This window comes from Xyrauchen texanus, chromosome 15, assembly GCF_025860055.1.
Source record: "Xyrauchen texanus isolate HMW12.3.18 chromosome 15, RBS_HiC_50CHRs, whole genome shotgun sequence".
NCBI lineage: Eukaryota > Metazoa > Chordata > Actinopteri > Cypriniformes > Catostomidae > Xyrauchen > Xyrauchen texanus.
The window spans coordinates 9,022,527-9,046,300 of NC_068290.1; the positions used below are offsets into that span (position 1 = coordinate 9,022,527).

The 23,774-nt window shown below is 37.2% G+C and overlaps 1 protein-coding gene across 1 annotated transcript; it reads left to right on the forward strand.

The window, feature by feature from the left end:
• The first annotated feature begins 1,923 nt into the window (after positions 1-1,923).
• On the forward strand, positions 1,924-20,568 carry cep85 (centrosomal protein 85). Its single transcript, XM_052143531.1, has 14 exons — positions 1,924-2,150; positions 4,465-4,513; positions 4,610-4,735; positions 8,519-9,237; positions 11,810-11,940; positions 12,067-12,184; positions 12,265-12,450; positions 12,931-13,083; positions 14,765-14,919; positions 16,018-16,135; positions 16,318-16,368; positions 17,135-17,242; positions 17,379-17,631; positions 18,715-20,568. The coding sequence occupies exons 2-14, from the start codon at positions 4,480-4,482 to the stop codon at positions 18,876-18,878; spliced, it is 2,316 nt and encodes a 771-aa protein (XP_051999491.1). The 5' UTR covers positions 1,924-2,150; positions 4,465-4,479; the 3' UTR covers positions 18,879-20,568.
• Positions 20,569-23,774: the final 3,206 nt, after the last annotated feature.

Here is a 23,774-nt window from a genome sequence, read left to right on the forward strand (position 1 = left end):
AAGTTTGTTCGGTACTCGCTGTACGTCTCCTTATTTATGACTGCACGCCCTGTGCAAGATAAAATAGTAAACGAGAACAAAACACTGAATGCTCTTGGAAAGATGTTTTTTCAATATTTTTTCTGCAGAACGATCCTAAAACACTTTAAACTGCAGTACGGCCCATTGAAGAGATTGTACGTCTATTCTCACAGTCTCGTTGTCATTCCTGTCAGAAATCAAAGATAGCACTGCTACTGTAGGCCGCACACAATTTTATTCACCCCAAACCACTTGAGCGCAAACCACACCCTTATTGAAAACTGCGCCCAGGCATATCTTACCATTGGTCAGCATCGGACTCATTCACAATCTTTCTGGAGCCTGAACTAATCACAAGTGACTGCATAATTGAGATGACCAATGAGAACGTTTTTGAGGGTTTAGTCATGACTGCGGGGCGTGGTTTATTCATGTGGTTTGGGGAAAAAACTCAAGTTCCATGGAGGTGAAATCTCAAAAAGAGGGCGGGTTATACCAGAAGGAGCGTGGCTACTCCAAAAGGGGGTTGCACCAACTTCAAAAGGGGATGTCACTTCCACTCACCTTTAAGGTTAGTAAGGGGCTCCGTATACAGAACCTTTAATGGCAGTTTGGAACTCCTGCCCCTTTTTGAAGCACTGCCTGCAGCTATATCTTTCTAAATTAGCTGCTCTTGTGTACAGAGACTATTTTTCTTGAGAAGAAACACTTGTATTAAAATAAATGAGAGAAATTGGAAAATGCAATATGGCAGATGTAGAAAAGGAAGTCCCACCTTACAGGTAAAAGAGCCAATCATTGTTATCACCTAATAGATACAGGCATAGCCTGTCAATCAACTAGAGAACGCACATACTCATTAGCTGGACCAGCATGAAAATTCATTTTTTAGTGTGATCTGAGCTAATGCACAATTTATTATACCAAAGTTGTCAGATTATACTGCTGAGTTGAAACTTGTTCTTTGATCCGAATCTCAATATTCAAGTCCTTTTTTACTATCAGTCTCCATTATCACTTTCTTATTTATTTTTGGTGTTTTTGGTGATTCACGTTCTACGTGCATTTCACCACCTACTGGGCATGGAGGAGAATTTATATTAAAAAAGTACTTAAATATTGATTTTCTTATCACCCACATCTATAATATTGCTTCTGAACCGCTTTAACCACTGGAGTACTTTTATGCTGCCTTTATACGGTTTGTGGAGCTTCAAATGTTTGGTGCCCATTCACTTGCATTGTAAGGACCCACAGGGTAAAAATATTCTTCTAAATAAATTTTTGTGTTCAGCAGAAGAAAGAAAGTCATACATCTGGGATGGCATGAGGGTAAAAAACGTGATGCTCCTGTCTATGCAACGTTTAAAGACGTCTGTGTAGTGCATGTTGAAATAGAAAAACGGTTGAAAAACAGCATGGTTGGATGCAAAAACGTGTTTGGTGTGAACCAGCTCTTAAGTTCGATGGCCCCTTCATGTAATGATAACTGCAATGTTTAGAATGAAACACTGGCTGCTAACTCTAGACGGAATAGTGCATACTATTAATTTTTTTTTTATGTGAAATATACAATATACATAAAAATACAGAGGGTAAAAATACAAAACAACACCATAATTAACACATATTTCGTGTGCAATATATGACTTACAGACTAGCTGTTTTAACTGGCCGAAATTGCATTCAATCTGTGGTGCTATGGGCCTTGTGTGAGCCATTTTATTGCTTTTTATAAATAGATATGTAGGATAAGGGCCTGCTCACACCAGAGACCTGTCTGCTCGCGCATTAGACCGGTCTGTGCGACTGCAGCTTTAAGCTCCTTTTGCAAGTTGTTTACCAACTAGCGTGCTGCAGAGGGCGCGTGCTTACATAACGTGGCACGCAGGACAAGCGGAGAAGAAGAACTAAAAAAAACGGTTGGAAAAACTCGAGCTTCAGTCGTTCCACCGCGGGTATTTGAAGCTCGGGGTTACTGTATGTGGTTGTTATGTGTCTTTGTTGTTGACATTAGCATCATCAAATAAGCGTCTCTCATGTAATGCAGCACATAAATGTCCCTCCGGCTGTGCTGTATTCTCGTCATTGTTATCTTGAGCAAATAACCCTACAGCTCTTGAGTTGAGGTAAGTGAGTTGTTTTTTTAAATCGTGTTAAAAACTACGTTAGCTTACTTTGCTATCTGTGCTAGTGAGTTTGTTTTCTCTTTGGTTATTTGTATCGCTCTTTGTGGAGCTTGTTCGCAAAACCTTTAGAAGCATAATTTGTCTTTTTGTCCTGTTCGTAACTTTTTATAACATTTTGAACGTGTCCACGTTTTATTGTTTTTTTTATGATTATGCGTGCTGACTAAGAAAATGAAATGGGTTTTGTATCCAGGTGGGCTTTTGCACTGGATTACATGGGTAAAATAGCTTTGAATGTCCCCGATTGGCAAAAACATGGTTACATGTGGCAAATCCAACTATAAGTTTCGAATAAAAAAATATATATAATGTGAATTTTTTTGCAAATGAAATGTCTTGCAAACATATGATATGAAATGTTTTTATATATTTATACATATTTAGGAAATTATGTGAATGCTTCTGGACATTTGATTTTAGCTGTTTTGGCTATATTTAAATCTGCTCTTTTTAACCTTTAAATGCATTGGAAATTTCACCAAACACTCTTACATAGTAGGGTCTTGAGACCTGGCACGTATATCTATAAACAATGCCCAGATAGTGCAGAAGTTTCAAAACATTTTCAAGACAATTAGAAAATAATAAAATAGAATGTATTTTTATTTTACATATATCAATGAGAAAATTCAATAAATCATGATAAATCTACAACAGGATTAATTACTTTCACACTGAAAGTTTATGAGACACAACTGGCTGTCAAACACATCTGAAGCTGTGTTTCCCAACCTTTTTTCCTGCCACAGCTCACTTTATACGACGAAAAAAATTATACGGCACACCACTATCCCACATAGCCTAACCATCGTCAGTATTTTTCCTCTTTAAAAACTTGTCCAGGTTTTCTGTCCATCTTACTAGTATGTTTACTTGTAATGTTTGGTTCGCAAACCCAAATGTCTCCAAAAGGTGATGAGTTTGGATCCCCGAAATTATAATTTTTTCATGCATTTAATTATGTTGATAATTTTCCAAGGCACACATGACAATCTTTCATGGCACACTAGTGTGCTGCGGCACAGTGGTTGGGAAACACTGATCTAAAGACCCGAGGTATGTGTTCAACGGTTAATTGGAGTAATATATATATATATATACACACACGCACACATTCAATCAAGACCCTGTCATGGCCAGCCCAATCTTCAGACCTGAATCCCATTGAAAACCTCTGGATGGAATTTGATCAAATGGAAGATGAATGGTCACAAGCCATCAAAGACGATTTGCTTGATTTTTGCATCAGTATTGGCATGAAGTCACCCAACAGCGATGTGAAAGACTGATGAGAACATGCCAAGACGCATGCAAGTTGTGATTTGAAAATCACAGTTATTCCACCAAATATTCCTAAGTTAAAACATTAGTATTGTGTTTTTTAAAAGTGAATCTGAACTTCTTTGCATTATTCGAGGTCTGAAAACACTGCATCGTTGTTATCTTGACCAGTTGCCATTTTCTGCAAATTAATGCTCTAAATGACAATAGTTTTATTTTTGAATTTGGGAGAAATGTTGTCAGTACTTTAGAATAAAACAAAAATACTCAAACCAGCCCACCTGGCACCAACAATCATGCCATGGTCCAAATCACTGAGATCACATTTTTTCCCCATTCCGATGGTTGATGTGAACATTAACTGAAGCTCCTGACCTGTATCTGCTAATTTTATGCACTGCTGCCACACAATTGGCTAATTAGATATTCGCATGGATGATTGTTGGTCCCAGACAGACTGGTTTGAGTATTTCTGTAACTGCTGATCTCCTGGGATTTTCACACACAACAGTCTTTAGAATTTAGTCTGATGGTGCCGAAAATAAAAACGATCCAGTGAGGGGCAGTTATGCTGATGAATTGTTGATAAGAGGGGTCAAAAGAGAATGGCCAGAATGGTTTGAACTGACAAAGTCTACAGTAACTCCGATAACTGCTCTGTACAATTGTGGTGAGAAGAATATAATCTCAGAAAGCTATTCTGAGATGCCCGTTTTGGTGGCAAGAGGGGGACCTACACAATATTAGGCAGGTGGTTTTAATGTAGTGGCTGATCGGAGTATATATATATATATATATATATATATATATATATATATATATATATATATATATCTCAAAATTGCTGCTTTAAAAGAAAATAATTTATAACCTTGTTAATGGGCATAATGCATCCTTCACTTCTCATATGTTGTCTGACTCCAAGAACTGTTGTGTTTTAACAGTGTTGCATGTTTTATTTTTATTTCCACAGTTGACTGCCATAGGAATGACACAGAAATACCAGAACCCCAAACTTTCAGGTACATGTCCAATAGAGGAGTAACATCTGTTATGTACATCATAACAAACATGAACAATAATAGATTGTCACAAACTGTGTTATTTATATTTTTCAGCGGGGCACTCCGACACTGAGTGGCTGACACCTGCTGTGTCTGAAAAGTTCCAGAGCCGTTTAGGATGGCGGTCCGGCACTGGAGAAAATGGGAACATGGGGCTAGGGGCCTCTGACAACACAGAAGGTGAGAACTTTGCTAGCATTCAGATATTTCCATGCCCATTTGCTTGTCTTTATAGCTCTGTTGTATAACAGACCTGAATTCATGGGCAAGACATCATCAGTTCCTTTAAGTTAACAGTATTGTTGTTATTTGTAAAATAAACTGAAATTAATATTTCACATTGGAATATGAAATGTTTTCAAGAAGGGCAAAAGGAATACTAGATTTTAAGAATGCAATATTATATTTGACCCTGCAATGAAAGTAGGCGAATCAGAATGGACCTGATGTCACACTCCAGGGCTTCTGTTTGGAATAAAAAAAAATTAATTATAAATAATACAAATTTTCAAAATGATAAAATATACAGTCTCCAGTAACTTTGCAAACCCTGAAGCGTCACTTCATTGATGTTTACATTAATTTAAACTTTAATTGATGCAAAACTTCCAAAGTGAGAGCTTCCTCCATTTTTAAGTTTTTCAACCAATAGACCAATCTGTGTAGCTGAAAATTCTATGCATGTATCAGCCTTTAACCCAAGTACGTAGAAATTACATTTCCTACATCATAGGTAGAAAGAAGAAATTCTACTACTTTATGGCCAGGTTTTGACTTTGACAAATCAAACAGCAGGGAGAATCCTTTTTTTTATATGCACAATAGAGAGTAACCTCCTGCTGGTTGTTAATAGACTAAGCTGTTGTATTTATACCAATAGAGTTTGGTCATAGTTCTGGGACTCCTATGATATTTGGAGTAGGATATTATACTCCATGCCTTAAATTCCTCCAGGCGGTGTTGCTCTTCCACTGATGGGAGGTCTCATTAGGAGGGCCTGACCTGGAGTGCTGAATGGAAAGTCTGATGCTGGTCTTGTTTCCTCTTCTCTGCTGTTTTAAATATTGTATTACACAGAGATTAGCTGTACTCGAGAGCTAGAGTATATCTGTTACTAGGGGAGTAAGATCTGTATTAAATGTGTGGTGAGTTCAAAAACATTGCTATGTTCAATTTGCCAACATATAACTTATGTTGATGTCCTTGTGTTAAAGCTATTTGATCTGTTATGGTTTGTTGCTTAATAGTGATCCACAAATTAGTTGCCCAGTCAGATTAATCAGCCGACAATCGTATTTTATCAAACTACACAATGTTGACTTAGACTTTATAGATATTACAGTTTCATTTTCTGTTAATGCATGATTTTCTTTAAAGCTGCTTTGAAACAATGTGTGTTGTGTAAAGTGCTATACCAATACAAATTACTTGACATGTCCTTCAGGTGAGCCAACACCAGTCTCTCAAATGACTTCATGACCACAGACGTCAGAGCGACAGATCTGTAGTCATTAAGTCCTTTGATTTTGTTTTTTTTTTGTGACCGGAATGATTGTGGAGCATTTGAAGCAGCAGGGAACGTCACACTGCTTCAGTGATCTATTGAAGATCTGTGTGAAAATGGGGGCCAGCTGGTCGGCACAGGATTTTAGACAACTGTGTGAAACACCGTCTGGGCCCTGTGCTTTCCTTGTCTATTTTTTCCGGAAGACACGGCACACCTCCACTTCACAGATCTTAAGTGCAGGTTGAGTAGCAGGAGGGGGAGGAGAGGGGTTGCAGGAGGTGTTGATGTTTGTGTGCAATGAAGGTCAGAGTGGATGTGGGGTGTGAGACTGGGCCTTTCAAATCTACAGTAAAGCACATTCAAGTCAACCAGTTTCTGTTTTTCCTACAGTGTTGGGGGATTGTGTCTTGAAGTTAGTAAAGTCTTTTAGACGTCTCCAAACTGATGCAGGTTCATTAGCTGAAAACTGGTTTTGACATTCTTTTTAGCTTGACACGGTGTCTAAAAATGCTGTGGTCCTGTCCGCTAAACAAAGACAAGATGCGGAAGTCCGTCCAGTGCATTTATATAGAAATACGAAACGCATGTGAACAGCCCCTTATTTGCCCTATGCTTGGAAAAACTGACACATCAGACTCTGATTGGGTTGCAGACCTAGAATATACTTTTTTGTTGTTGTTGTTTTTTAATGCAAATTTGTGTCTCATTTGTTATAATATATATTTGATTATATACTGTATATTTAGTGTCCATTTTCCACCCTGCTCTCTAGATGATGGCTCTCTAGGTATTAGCTTTAACCATTGAAAACCCATATCAGTTGACCACTGTTGTTGTTTTTTTGTACTCCGAGAATAAGTGCCCATGGTAACAGTAATTACTAAGAGCTATATCTGTTGAGTTTTCTACCAGAATGTGGTGCCTAGCAACTATTACTTTTGCTAAACTGGTGAAACTACATCAGACTCATGCTAACAAGAGTCTGGTTTTATTTGATTTTAAACATCCAAATTAGTTGCAACACTAAACTTCTTGGCAGTGTTGGAGAACATTTCAGGGGTTATAAATATGTAGCTGGATATCTGTGGTCTTGATGTTGAGATGGTGATGGCTGGGTTTTGTTCTGTGTGTTTCTTGTAACTCCAATAATCTTTGGTTGGCTAAGGAATTGTTTAAACCTGTCTACAGTACTGTAGATAATTAAAACCGAGCACCCTCAGGGCACATTGTCAGACCCTTCCTCTTGAAATTGCCACTTGATTTGTGTGTGCTAATTTAATTGTTGTATTGGGAAACCAGTTTAAAGGCTCTTCAGATGGATTACGTGTGTGTGTGAGATAAAGAGGTGAGCTGCATGTGTAAAGTAGGAGGCCCACACATAGATACCTCACAGTGTAACATGAGAGTGATCTATAAATACTGCTAACCTTTCTGTGTATGCGCGTTCCTGGGTTAACAGAGCCATTAGAGAGAAAACAAACTCTCAAAGCAGGTAGACTCACCTTGATGTTAGTTTTCTGAAAGGACTGTGTTCTGCCAGACATAGTTGGTGTGTTTAAGTTCAATTGCAGGCCGACAGTTTGCTCAAAACATTTAGTGAATCTCAAGAGATGCAGTGGAAGAACGTTGGAGTTAGCATAAAGGGATAAATGGCTCACCTTTCTTTGGTGGATGAAAATGTTTTCATTTGTAGGTATCTCTTTTACTGCTAGCAAGGTGAGTAATGTGTGCAATATTTCTGATACTTTTTATTCAGCTTGATGCCAAAATAGATTTTACAATGTCTTATAGAGTGTGGTTAGAATTTAGGAATAACAGCATTATAAAATTGAGAAGGGAAAGTTTTTTGACGTCACTGTGTATTTTTGACTACTTGATTTTTAAATTAGTCTAAAGTTTTCCAGGTTATTTTCATACTTAATGAATTTAATGTCTAATGGATCAGCATATCAGTGGCATTCTTTCGATTACCACGGACAATAATTTAAACTCAGTAATTCCCCTCAGTTTTTAAAAACGAACATGGAAAACACTCATATATTTAGCTTATATGGGAAGCCATAAACCTATTACATTTGGACTGTGGTATTTCTAGTCTTCTGAGAAAGTTGTTTTATTCTTTTGACACCCTTTTTTTATTAATATAAAGTGTATAGGATTTTATCCAAGTTGTTTTACCTGTTTATTTAATGTTTTAACATTGATTTTTCCCATGAAAATAGGCATAGAAGCTGGCATGGTGTTAAAAACGATGTAAGCCAAGATGACTGAACCAAAAATAAATGTTTAAAATATGCAACTGTCACTCAAAATATAATACTAGATACTATGTTGGGAAAAAAATCCTTTAAGACCGCTTTTTGTTATTATTATGTTAAAAAACTGCCAAACTGGCATTGGATCTCACAGTTCCTTTAAGACATGCGCTAAAATGTCTCACTCTGTTTCCGTTCTAGATTTCTGCAGCGTTGGCAGCAGCCCATCCTTCCAGCCAATTCGCAGTCAGATCCCCATCCCCACCGCACATGTCATGCCCTCCACGGCTGGAGCTCTGGCCTCCAAGCCTAAGCCACATGCCGCTGATGAGACCCGGGCGTCCTCTAGCTCATCCAGCTCCAAGTCATCCCTCCCCAAATCTGTGTCCTCGCCCAACCTGGACGTTCCACATGAAGGAAATTTAGATGCAACTTCAGTCAAACCGGATTGTCTGAGCAGATATCGCAGTCTAGTAAATGGACTCGACCACTCGCTTTTCCCCTCTGGAGATCAAACAAGACTTGATGAATACCAGAAGTTTGATGTACCCGCAATGGAGCCCACACTTAATCAGTCTGCTCTGCTCGGGGGCCTTTGCCTGGATGTGCGGCAACAGCTGCAAATGACCGGGCTTGCGGAAAATACTGGCTTGCTTGAACAGACCTATAAAGTATTACCAGAGACCAGGGCAGCTCTTGCCTGTGCAGCAGACACCTATGGCCAAAGGAACGTTCATTCAGGGTCTGGTGCCAGGATGTTTTCTGTACCTCAGGGCCTGCACACTCAGGCTCTCTTGAGGGACCAGTCCAACACTGGAGCTTATGATCCCTTACTGCAGGAACGCTGTAGTGAACTGGCCAGCTGGCAGCAGCAGAAGCAGAAACTTGAGAGTCTGCGGCTGCAGGTGGAACAAATGCAGGTTAGAGTCCTGCTGCTTACATGAAAGGAAATTGGAACAGCTATGTATCATTTAAAGGAGTATTCTAGGTTTAATTCTAGTTAAATGTGTTGTAAGCTTTTTTTTATTTTTATGGAATGCAGAAAATGTTCCTTCCTGAAAGATATCACCAAAATAATTGTCCTGTGATATCTCATGGGTCTCTATAACAGCAGTAGACTCTGTAAACAGAAAATTGAACACTGATGCATTCTTTGATCAGCCAATCAGAAGAATTTGATGTGATTTTTGCCTGTCAATCATTTTGCACATAGTGTTGTATTTGAAGTGGATCTTTCAGGTTTAATTTCATATTCATAACTGTTGTCAGGTGCTATTTTGCTACTGTTGTGTTTGACAACTAGGAGAAGACACTGTGGTGATGGTCTCAATGCTATCTTTGGAGGGCGTTGTTTTGGAAAAATTGGGCATGTTTAATTCAACGGCTTAGCCTCTTGGGATTTCCCGGGCGGCTAAAATTGCTGGCAGCACCTTTAAGCTCAGTCGACAGAATTTGTGGTGTAAAGTTGATTACTACAAAAATTATTTTTGACTTGTTACTCCTTTAAAAATTAAATAAATAAAATGTTAAAATCTGGGTTGCAGTGAAGCACTTACAATGGAAATTAAGTGGGCCAAACTTTAAATGTTAAAATACTCAGTTTCAAAAGTATAGCAACGAGATGTAAACATTATACATGCTTACTAGTGTTGTGCGATCTTCTTCATTGTCAGATCGTCCTATTGTCAGCCTTTGAGATCGCCAATACACAATATTATCACGGGGGGGCAATTATGTACTTATTTGCTCATTTATCGTTGTCCATTTTGCGAACAAATATAAAGAAAATGTCCCGTCACCTATTTGGCAATATTTCGGTTTTAGCACCAAGAAAAGCTGTGGTCGGCAAAGATCAAAGTCAGCCATCTATCATCGGAGCTTTTACAAACGAAACAGTGAAATGTGGGCCCAGTGCACAGCAGCTGTCTCCAATTATATCGCAAAGGAGATGGTCTCCTATCTTACAGTTGAGTTTTAGAGATCTACTTCAAACCTTTGACAAACAGTACAAGCTGCCGGGGCGCAAGTACTTCACCAACACTGCTATCCCTGATCTGTACAATAAAATGAGGGAACTAAAGATTTGAATGCGGCTGACTTTGTCGCTTTGACCACAGATGTTGTCAAACATAAACATGTCTGTGACAGTCCATTATATTTCGGAGGATTGGAAACTGGAGGCAAAATGTCTCGAAACGACATTCATCCCGGAGAACCACACTGCAGAGGTATGGATGGTTATATAATTTTTAATCGTATAATAATAATAACAGTAACTTGTTATTGCAGTGTTATTAGTATTATAATTTGTAGTATCATTACAATTTTATGTTAATGTGCTATGCAAAGAAAACAAAATGCAGACGAATGACTATGCCGTTTTCACCATGGCTCAAGCAAAAACTGTATAAGAATGATAACAAGCACTCTTGACATAATTTGTGAATATAGGTCTATCACCTTGCAATTTAATTATGATGTGGGATGTAGTTTTGTAGTCTGTTTTTAAAACATTTTCAATGTTTCATTTTTATAATCCTCAGACGTGTGTGTCGGTGTCGCAAGTGTCGGTTATATGCGGTGATGTCGATGTGAAAATATGGCAGGGCAAATTCATTGTAATATTAATTTTATGATATTAATAATAGCCTAATAATAATAATACATTATTGGAAAAACAAGCCAAATATCATCATGATATCGTCAAAGGCATCAGCTATTGGCGATATCTCTGACTATCGTCGATACCTGATATCATCGTCTATCTGCACAACCCTAATGCTTACAGACGTTTTGTGTGATAAAATCACTTGCTAACCTTTTCTGTGTAAAGTTATAGCCAGTTTTACAACTTCATTGCTGTGACAACACAATTTCATAAACTCTAAAACAACCATAAAAACAGTGATGTATACAACTTTACAACTCAAATAATACACGAGTTTTAACAGAAGAATCAAAGTGCTTTTATAAAATTATAAACTTCACATTTCAACCTTAAAACCATCCAGGAATCGCACAGTAACCTCGATTTTTGCTGCTGCTTGTTTTAAAGAAAAGGAGGGAGGAGTCAATCATTTGTTGTGTTAATCAATATTATGCCACAAATGCTGTCAATGAAGCTTAACTTTTATTGTATTGTATCTTTAAACTTATACTTGTAAGGGGATACACCCATTTACATCCATTTGGTTATCAATAGGCACTCATGAAATCTTTAATTGTTGAACTCTGTGCTGATTATGAAGAAAGTCTGTGGAACTATATGGAATTGATGGTATAGCTGAGAATACAACACTCTTATTGGTTGTTAAAACCATTATCAGATTAGCCAACTATATATTTGATAGTTAATAGATTAACATGCAAAGGTCTTGCTGTGTTTTGTGAATGGCAACCCTTTGAAATCTGTGGAAATTTCTGTGGTTATCATTGTAGTCCTAAATATTTTTGGAAATACCATTTTCAAATGCAAATTTCTCTTTATTGCAGTTAATGACAGGAGGGGGTGCACAATATGCTTCTCTCTATCCAACAACTCCTCACACAGAAAACAGTAAGTGGGATGCTGTCATCAAAGCCAATGAAAACTTGCTGAAAGACAAAGAATTTATCATTGAAAGGTAATGCCAAGCTTTCAGTGTAGATCAACATCTAATTCTGAAGATTGTGAATTTTTTAAAAATGATTTACATTAGAGCCTGAAATTGCTTGATTCAGAGATAAATGTAGTAACTGGTGCATTGCAGGCAGAAACAGCAAATGTCTCTGTTGGAGCAACGTCTTCGAGAGAGTGAACTGCAGGTGCACAGTGCCCTCATGGGACATGGAGCCCCTTACACAGACATGTGTCTTTTGAGACTACAGGTTAGCATACACCTTTTTCGTACTCTGAATCAAAACTGAGTTGACACTTTTTCAAAACCTCTTCTCTGTGTGTTTAACAGGAAGCCCAGCGGGAAAATGCCTTTTTGCGAGCCCAGTTTGCTGAACGCAACGACTGCTTTTCCAAGGAGAAGCTTGAAGCTGACCGGAGACTGGGTGCTGTGGAAGCCGAGATGCAGCGTTTGAATGAGATCTTGAAAGAAAGCAGTGAAAAACACTCAGAGGAGCTCAAGAAACAAGAGGAGAGGGTGAGTATATCCGAAGCTTGATTCACTTAAATGAACCACCTCTACATACCCTAGATGAGTCCTTTATACAGGTTCATACGGTCATGGTAAACATGGAAAATCATGGAATTTTAAAATGATGCTTTCCAGGGCAGGAAGATTTCTCTTCCTTTTAAAAGGAACAATCATGGAGATTTCTATATTAAATTAAAGTTTACTAGCTCTACGCTGCTCTAAACTAATTAATGGAGTAGAAATTGCACTCACAAATACCAATCTCTTTTCAAATCTTTTTTAAAAATTCTGTTATCATGAATGACATGAAAAGTCATGTAACACCATGACGTTGCTCACGTCAGGCATAGACAAGGTGTAATTTTAATGGTCAAAAGGTGTGGTACCCCATCTATAATGCAATTATGACTTTAAAGCACACTAAAAACCAAAATTTTATCTTGTATTTAAATTCTCATGTTGTAGTATTTGCTCTTTATTATAAAGATCCGCAGTCGAGACAAGCACATCAACAGCTTGAAAAAGAAGTGCCAGAAGGAGTCTGAGCAGAACAGAGAAAAGCAGCAACGTATTGAGACGCTTGAGAGATATCTGGCTGACCTCCCCACAATGGAAGACTATCAGGCCCAGCACAAAAAGGTAAAGCACTGATGGTCCGCCAACTCCGATTGATGTTTTCTTTCGTTGTGTTTCCAGATACCATTTCAATATCCACAGGACCCGTAGATCATACATCTAGACCTATTGTATTAGTTATCTTAGTAGAGGAATGTCCCTCTTTCCGTGTTGTCTCACGAAATCTCAGGCTCCCTCTGCCTTTTCCCCAGGAGGTTATTGTTTCTAATTAGGGACATTTATCAGCCAAATATTGACTAAATTAAAACCATCGTCTAATCGGTTTTAAGCATGACAACACCATAAAAACTGATAGTTAATTTATGATTAATTATCAAAACTCTTTATAAAATCTCTATCAGTTCACATGCACAATCCAGAAATAATGATGGCCACAGAATATAGAAGGGTTAAGTTTGAATCTTTCTCAAATTAATGACTAAACCGTTGTTACATGGAAAAACCATCCAAAATGCTTTGAAACCAGTTTTGACTTCTGAGACATTGGAATGGTATCCATGAAGGCTACACGATTGATTGAGATAAGAGTGAAATTGCAATATGGTCTTGTGCGATCACAAACCTTAAAAGCGGGATTCAGTCCGCATCGTGTAAGCAAGCGGTGCCCTCTAGCAGTCTGTATTGCATTATCCATTATAACACAATAGAAATTGAAAGGATTTTTTGTTAATTTCGTAACTTTTTCATGATGTGGTTGAAATTTCCGTGGAATTGCCGAACATATGCGTAATATGAATTTGTGATGTTCTATCATATACAGTACAAACATGTCAAATGTGAGTTCTGTTGTTTTGAACTGAAAAAAAAAAACCAGATGTTTATGTACAAAATAAGCTTTATAGGCTGATATTTGGAATTTGTCAAACAAAAAAAACTTCTATTTATCTTTCATTTTGGCTCTCTTTAATATATTAGCCTGTCTTGTGTTTAATGGATCCAATCAATTTTAAATAGAAATGTATTATAAGAACAATAAAAAGCTTTTGTACCTCTTTGTGCATCTGATGACAAAATAACATTAGTGGCAAAAATATTGGTATCCGATTCGCGAACAGTTTTTGGTTAAAATCGATATCTGCCAAAAAAAAAATCATATCGTTGCATCCCTATTTTTGTGTATTTGGTTAATAATAGACAAGATATACAGAAATGGTATGCTGGTATTCCCTACGTTGTGGGTGCCAAATGTCCCACAAGGACAGTAAAACCTGAAATTGTTGATGTTGTGGGGACAATCAGTTGGTCCCCAAAAGGAAAACAGCTTATACATCATACTAAATTATGTTTTTTGAAAATGTGAAAATGCAGAAAGTTTTCTGTGAGGGTTAGGTTTAGGGGATATAATATAAAGTTTGTACAGTATAAAAACCATTATGTCTATGGAAAGTCCCCATAAAACATGAAAACCAGTGTGTGAATTTTGATCATGTAGCCGTTCCAAAGCCTACCAACAGGTGTGTGTGTGTGACGCACGAATGCGTGTTTTTTAGTGAATTTTGGATAAAAGTTGTGAAAGTGTGTTAATTTTATTTCAGCAATTTTATGTACATCTCATTCACTACATTGTTTGGAGTACAGAATATATTGGTATTATTTTGCCATCACCCATATCAGTCGACCACTATTTTGAACACCAATCTTATGTGTGTATACTAACAATTACACCTGTTGCAATGTGTTGTAGCTGGAGGAGATGGAGGAGAGGGCATCTCTGTTGCAGGCCACTGTCAAAGATCTGGAGGTCCAACTGGCGGAGTCCTGCAGTGCTGTACGCAATAAAGAGACCCAACTGGAAGAACAAAGACGCAAGGAGAGAGAACTACTTACAACAGTCACCAGGTAGTAGAAAACAAATAAGCCCAAACATTTAAACAAAATTACATAATGGCTCTAGACAGCTTCCTGCCTAGTCTGGCAGCTTAGTACATTTTTTTAGTTCACATTAGGGCTGAAAAACTAAATTCACATTTTTATCTTAAATATGACTGAATCTGAAATAAATGTACATTTTAAAGTCGGCAAGTATAGACCATACAGTGGAATTATTGAGACACATTTCCAAATTGAATTCCTTTTCCTGACTTAATATTTTAAAATCTATTGTGTAATCTGAGAATATTTGATAAGAGAGCAAGATTCCACCTTAGGTGCTGTTGACACCGAACGCTTTTCACAACTATCCAGTTTACCAATTGTTTTTCTATGTAAACATGAGTTAGATGAATGTCTATGATTGTTTTGCTACTTTTTGTCATTGTTTTGTGTCTCGTGCATTATCACTGTGTTTTTTAGATACCGCACCTCGAGAAACCTGTGTTCTGTTAAACTGTATCTGTTGCAAAGAATGTGATCAGTCTGAAGACAGCGTTAGTGCTTTGCTAACATCCACATTTCAAATGCACAGTTTTCGCATTTGAATGTCCGTTTTAGGCACTCTAAAATTTCCCCAAACTGAGCCGTTGGATTAGCCACACCCCTTTTTTCCAAAACCCCACACTCCAAAGATACCATGAGCTTTATTTAGACTGACACGAGCTGAAACTATTGTCTGAAACGACAACAGCAGCAAAATAGCGCTCTCATCTGACGACTGTTGAGCAACATGGTATAAAAATGGCAGTAAGTCTCAATAAGCTGCATCTACAAGACTCCGAGAACGTGCAAGATGATTGACAGGCAGAAATCATCATGGTCTGCAGACACATTATTGTTTGCTGTTTACAGAATCTAGAGCTGTCACAGAGGCCAGTAAGATATCTCAGGACACTTATTTAATTAAGATTCAGGAAGCAGTACATTTTTTTTATTTATTTTTTTTGCATACATTTGATTGAAAATAGTGATTACAACACCTTTAAATTAGGTGATATTTTTTATTTGACAACCTTAGTTGATATAGATGTTGGTCCTAATATTGTTTGATTTGCTGTTGTTTAGTCTCCAGAACAGAGTGAAGGAAAGCCTTGAGGATGGGGTGAGATTACCCTCTCTTGATGTAGAGAAGCTACGAGAAGAAAACACAACCTTGAAAGAAGAGCAACAACGGCTCAAAAAGGTTTTAATCCCTCACTGTATTTTCAGAGGATATGATAAAAAAAAACTGCAGTAATACTTTATTCAGCAAAGGTTTTGTTGTTAATAGAGCAAAAACATAACTATTCTTCTTGTCTTGATCAGTATTTATTTGTTCTGTGCTAATATATGAAGGTACAGTCTGAATTCATCTTTCTTTTATAGGTCATTGAGAAGCAACTGAGAATAATGGAGCAGCTGGGCTCACAGATCAGGGTAAAGACTGAATTTAGTTCAATTCATGTGGTATAGCACTTTTCACAGTACATGTTTTTTCAGAGCATCTTAACAAAGAAAAGTAACTTGATATATGCAATGAGCAAGCCAGAGATGACTGGCAAGGAATAACCGCCTTAAAGCTGAAGTATGTCTGTGAAAATTTCTTCTATCCCAGCTTAATATGTGGAGACAACTAGAAGTAAGCCATTCAGAGGTTAATTTTCTTTAAAACCGTAAACACTGTCTCTGTGGCACTTTGAAATTCCTCTTTTTGTTTTGAGAGACCCGTTTAGACCCGGACCAGTAACGGCACATCTGGGGGGCATATTAAGAAAGCCGTTTTGAATACAATGTTTATTTGTGCAATTCCATTTGTCAGCACACAGAAATAACATTTTTCAGCTTTAAGATGGTTACTGTAGGTAGGATGTAGTAGGACATTTATTCAGGGACACATTATTCCATTTCTGTTAGTCACATTAAAATTCGTGAAATTTGTTCAGTTTATGTCTTAGTTGTTGAATCTTTGTTCATACAAATATTTACACGTTAAGTTTGCTGAAAATAAAAGCAGTTGAAAGTGAGAGGATGTTTATTTTTTGCAGAGTTTAGTTGTGACATCACAACTATGACTTTCTGATTTAATAGTTTTTGTAGCTTTGCGTTCTGAACGTTAGAGTATGATGACATATTATCTTCTATTTCAAAAGAACATGTTGAAAATTAGTTTCACCAATAATATTGTGTGTATATGTCGAGCCAGACTCTAGAGGAGCAGCTTTCTCAGGAAGAGTGCAGTATTCTGGCCCTGCGAGAGGAGGTTGCAGAGAAAGAGGAGGGTCTGCAACAGTTACGCACCGTTATGAAGGAGGCTAGTAGTTCAAAAATCTATTTGCACAGCAACACTTTTATGTTTTGGCCTGCTGGATCTTTTGAAGACCATTGTGCTCATTCATGCATTTTTGTTTTATAGCACACAAAGAGATCTGTATCTGTTTGTATTTCAGCTCTCAGTGCAGAACCAGGAGCTGATGGAGCACAAACTCACTCTGCAGGAGCGTCTTCAGGGTGACTCGTCGTCAAGTGGTCTTGGTCTGTCTGATAGAAGTGCTCCAATGATCCCTGCATGTGCCCGGCTCACCCAGAGGCTGTATGGAGAGATGGCCTCCTGTCTGTGTGACCTCCGCTTCCTCTGCAACGTTCTCACCCAGCGAGCACAGGGCAGTGACCCAAACTTATCCATGCTGCTTGGCATTGCATGTGAGTTTGTCCTCTGCTGTCCACAAATATATAATACATAATGCAGATATTGTTGGTTGTAGCATAATCTGCTACCTTCACCTGCTGATAGGGTGAATCTCATTAAAAACATGTTGGTCAAATTTAATCTGAAAATCAAAAGGTAAAAAATGTGCGTGCGTGTATTATGCATCCTATTTTATAGTATAGCCTACTTGTTATTCTTAATGTAAATTATTCCATGTGTATTGTATATCAATATACCTATTATCCAGGCATTATAAAAAGATAAGTTGGGTTTGGGAGTCTTTTTTGGAATATACTCGTAGCAAAATAAATGAGCAAATAAATATGCAACAGGGATGTTTACTCATCTCTCATAAAAAACACTGATTATATACTCCTCAAAATGCATCAACACCATTGAAAGAACAGCAGTTATGTCAAATTAGGTAAATAAATTCCTTATCAGTGTTCAATGTATTGATCTCTAACAGATGAAGGTGCAGATTCCTAATATACACAAGGTATATTCACAGAAAATGTAACACAAAAACTATTTGACTCCTATACAGTAGAACAGCGCTGCCTACTCTATAGGGTTGAAATAGTTTTTAGTTACATTTTTTACGGACTCCTGTGAATATACCTTGTGTCTCGGATTTGGTGTGAAATGACCTTTAAATAAATTACTCATTAAAATAATGAGATTTGTTTTGTATTACGGTAATTAAAATTTTAATTGTCGTGAAAAAATATTCATAATGTCAAATATCTAAATTATCCTAAAAGTCTTTTTGTTTTAGCAAAATATGATTTCTTTAATTTTATGTTGGATTTTGAAGTGAAATATGACCCGGACTTGACAGGTTTTGTGAGATACTCCGTTAATTTTTCAACAAGCTTCAAGTTTCTATGTAATTCTTTTGTGGTCGTTGATGCCAAACTAAAATAATTAAGACTCATGTTGACAGTTTGCTATCATGGAAACTGTGTTTTCTGTGCTGTTACAACTCTAGTTTAATGACCGTACTGTATATCATCTGTGTTGTGGGCGTTGTCAACTGTTGCAGCTCTGAATGTGTTTTAACTTGTCTCCTGCAGCTCCCCCTCCAGTAGCAGAGCAGTGGGAGGACTGGCTCAGCCCTGAGGGCCTGCAGATGAAGATACTAGAAGCTCAGCAGCTACGACGAGAAGTTGAGGAACTGAGAACCACCATCTCTGACCGTTATGCTCAAGACATGGGAGAAAACTGCATCACTCAGTGAGCCTGGACAAAGCAGTTTGTGCTCAGTGATGGTAACTTTGAAACAAGAGAACAGTTTGACATCATCGTTTGGTGCCTTTCAAAGATTTTGAGATGCTAGAAGCTCTACGAAAACAAGCCTTCTCCACGACGGGCTAACAACACTAATGACAAAATAATCTACAAAATCAGAGGGATATTTTTATACAAAGCTTTCATAAGATATTTTACCAAAACGTCTTTTTGTGCAGTGGAAAGAGAGATGTTATTTAATATTAACCTTTCCATGTATTTGGGAATGCCTGTGATGTTGACAATCAACTGATAAATCATTTTTGTGTTAAGAAATAACATGCCATTTTTTTACAATGGTAAAGTGTCTACTATAGAGCGTGGCTTCGTCGCATGTAATGACAGGTCACATTTAATGAGTCATCTATCATCTCAAAGAAAACCGAACATGCCACACCAAACATGGCATTTAAGGCTGAGGAAAAACTTGGGCAAAATCTCTAGTTGTTTGAGATATTAATTGAAACATTTTGTGTTTAACCTCCGTATATGTTAAAGACATGTCCAAACCATTTCACTAATACTGTAAGGAGTCATGTTGTAAACAGTATTATGGAGACCAATAAATAGTGACACAATTTTAAGCAGAATGATGCAAGGTAAGTTAGGTAAGCGGACTTCTCCCTTAAACAACTCAAAAATCAATTGCATATAAGTCATGTTCTGTTTAATATAGTTTGTTCCACAAAGGAGAGATGGGCTTAAACACGGCACTTTCTGATTAGTTTCAGTATTTTCAAAGTCGCTCATATTTTACTTTGATCCAAGTACCTCACAGTATTTACAGACTCTGTATTGCTGTCAAATATAAATGGTAATTGTTTGAATGGTTAGTTTCCATTGAGAGGTCTTGCCAATAAGACATGGGATGGGATGTGCTTTGTTGTAATCCATATTATATTAGCTGTCTGGCTCATAATTTGTTTGATCGGCTGTGAAAATAAGATCATTAAATCAATACACCAGACAAAGTAAACGTATGAAGCAAAAATTGTATTTGCGAGTGCACTGTTAAACATTACACCTGGTGCCTTAAGATCTGTGAATTAATCTGTAATTGCTGAATTTCTAATAGCTTTACAGCATAACATACCAATGTAAACACTAAGTGTCTCTGTCTAATATAATGTGCTACTGCCAAGATTTTTGGATTGCAAAATGGGCACATATGTATTGTGATTGAGTATTGCCAGGAAAATTGTAATGTTTGGTCCAGAATCATCTCTTAACCAGTGTGATCATAATGTGATGATGCTTTACATTTTTTTTTTTTTATATATATATATTGTATTTCATTCAGGTTTTAACACTAAACCAGCCAGGCAAGCATCATATGCCAAAAATTTATAATGACACTAAATGTTTATATATAGACTTATTGGTCTTATGTTTATCTCCTTTTTAGAAATAAAGATTTGTAATTTCATAACCTTATGCTGAATATTTGTTTTTAGTATGTACAATTCTGATAGTCCACACAAAAAAAAGATTTATCCCGGCCAGTCATGTAAGAGTGGCTAGTCTTTATTTGATGAAGGCCATTCTTTGTTTCTTTGCTCTCTGTGAGAAGTTTGTGCCTCTTGATATTAATTTGAGAAATCAGTAAATGTCAATAAACCTATTAATCAATTCTGAAGTTTAAACATGTATAAATGTATAAAAGAATAAACAATTTGATAATCGAAATCTATTATATAGTAATTATTTAGAATTGTCTTAATATTTTTTTTTATATATATATATATATATATAAATTACAGTAAATATAAGAAATAAAATATATTATTTTATTATAAGCTTAGTTTTTATGTTTATATTATCAGATTGATTTTAACATTTTAGGATACCATTTGATTTCTGTAATGATTTTCACTGAAATTTATTAAAATAATTGTATTTTTCTTTTCACACCTAATGGCACAAATGGGCTGTTGTGGTGCATTTGGAGTCTGAAAACTGAACAGGGGTTTCTGGGTGTCAAAGCATCTGATCCTCACTTATTAACATGCTTTCTACTTTAAGCGTCACCCCCTTCATGCTGTCTGTGAGTTGAACCTTGTGGGTGCAGGACCAATGCCGCATTTGGAGTCCAACCACAGGACAGGAGGGTTTGGGTGTAATATCTGTGACACCGCTGTGGAAATGTGCTAATGATGTCATGGCGCAGCACCTGGTCCTCTGTAATAAGAGAGAGGCTCAAATTATTGTCTGGCAGTGTATTGGTATACAATAAAAATGTGGAGAGATGTAATCAAGCAAATGATCATTTGATCAACAACAACCTCCAAAATCTGTTCACCATCTGACTTCACCCATAGTGGTGATGTCTTTTGCTGCTAGTGAAGAGCCTGCCTCACTGAATTGCATAACATGGGTTGGAAACATCATTTTTTCAAGTCAGAATCTCCCACCAACTTAAATGGTATCTTTGTCATATGGTACTTTCTCTCAGGGCCTGCAGGATGTGTGTTTCTACAATGGTCACCAAATTATTCTTGGCACCGTCAGGGAAGCCCTTAAAAAGTGAAGATTTAGTTGAATGGGAACTGGGATTGAACAAGCTGAGATAGTCTGTACTTTCTCACCTGTAAATGAGCCTTCACTGAGTCCCGAATGTTAATCACTTTGCCTGCCTTCACCACAGTCTCTGGGTGCTTTCTGAAGAACTGTTCCATATACATTTTTTGGCCTAAATGCCACACAGAGAGCTCAATAAAATCCAAGATGTACATACAATCTTCTTTCTGTGCTGTATGTGCACTCAAAAAAAATGGCTAGACTTCATTCAATCGTGGATGTTGTTTCCATGTGTTTGAAATGAGTTTTCTTAACTTAAAATGACTGTTATCTGTAACACAAACACTGTGTAGAAAGAACCTAAGTTGAATTGGTTAAACCCAACAAAATTAAATGTTAATAATCTCTTATTTTTATATGTACTAATTATAGGAAGATAATGTTAGCATGCTAAATACATGCTGATTTGAAGCACTACTGATTGTAGTTTAGTAACTATGCTATGGTTGGCACAGCATTTGCTCAGTGAAGCGAGCAATTAATTTAATGTGCAATATCTACCTGTCCTCATTGTTAGCTTAATCTCTACTATTCACCATATAAGTAACCCCCAAAACACAAACAGAACAGAATCTCTTCTACTAAATCACAAATTAACAAAATATTAAACACCAGTAAGTATGCCTCTATAGTCATCTTGCACAAAATCACAGTAAGAAAAATCATTCAATGGAAAGATTACGCAAGAATGGATTTATGAACTATTTACAAACAATTTTTCTCTGCTGGTGTTTCATGAATGACGCTTGATTTTTAACAATTTACAATAAAGTTCCATTTGTTAACATAAGTTAACAACAGTAACAATGAACAAAACAGCATTTATTAATCTTGGTTAATGTTAATTTGAATATATAGTAATAATTTTTTTAAATCAAATGTTGTATATATTAACATTAGTTAATGCATTTTGAACTATCATGAACTAACGAAGAACAATTTTATTTTTATTAGTTAATACTAACACAGATTAATAATTGCAGTGAAAATATAGCGTTAATTGTTAGTTCATTAGTTATTGCATGAACTAATATTAACCTCTTCAACTCTGGGGCATTTTCGGGCTGCCGTCTGCAATTTTTCACACTCAAATTTAAACGATCACCATTTACACACAGTGCATCCCTTCATTTTTTGTTCACATATTGCTATGTTGCAGCCTTATGCTAAAATGCTTTAAATTATATATTTATTTTTTTCACATCAAGTTACACTCCACACCCCATAGTGACAAAGCAAAAAACTGTTTTTTTTTTTAAATAACTTTACAAATTTAATAAAAAGAAAAAAAAAAAAGGAAATATCACATTGTCATAAGTCTTCAGACCCTTTGCTATGACACTTGAAATTTAGCTCAGGTGCATCCCATTCCTCTGGATCATCTTTGAGATGTTTCTACACTTTGATTGGAGTCCACCTGTGGCAGATTCAATTGACTGGACATTATTTGGAAAGACACACACCTGTCTATATAAGGTCTCACAGATGTATATGTATATCTATAAAATGTATATCAGAGCAAAACCCAAGCCATGAGGTCAAAGGAACTGCCTGCAGAGCTCAGAGAAAGGATTGTGTTGAGGCACAGATTTGGGGAAGGCTACATTTTTTTTTGGCTGCATAGAAGTGTCCCAAGAGCACAGTGGCCTTCATAATACTTAAAAGTTTTGGACATTTTAGATTTTTCCTAGATCTGACCACGCCAAACTTATCAATCTGGGGAGAAAAGCCTTGGTAAGAGAGGTGACCAAGAACCCAATGGTCACTCTGGTTGAGCTCCAGAGATCATGTGTGGAGATGGGAGAAACTTGAGGAAGGACAACCATCACTGCAACACTCCACCCATCTGGGCTTTATGGCAGAGTGGCCAGACAGAGGCCTCTCCTCAGTGCAAGACACATGAAAAAGCACATAAAGGACTCTCAGACTGTGAGAAACAAGATCCTCTGGTCTGTTTGGCCTCAATTCCAAGCGGTATGTCTGAAGGAAAGCAGGCACCACTCATTGCCTGCACAATACCATCCCAACAGTGAAGAATGGTGGTGGTAGCATCATGCTGTGGGGGGTGTTTTTCAGCAGCAGGGACTGGAAAACTGGTCAGGGTTGAAGGAAAGCTCAACGCAGCAAATTACAGAGATATCCTTAATGAAATCCTGGTCTAGAGCACTCAGGACCTCAGATTGGGCCAAAGGTTCACCTTCCAACAGGACAATGACACAGCCAAGACAATGCAAGAGTGGCTTAGGGACAACAGCCCAGCCAGAGCCCG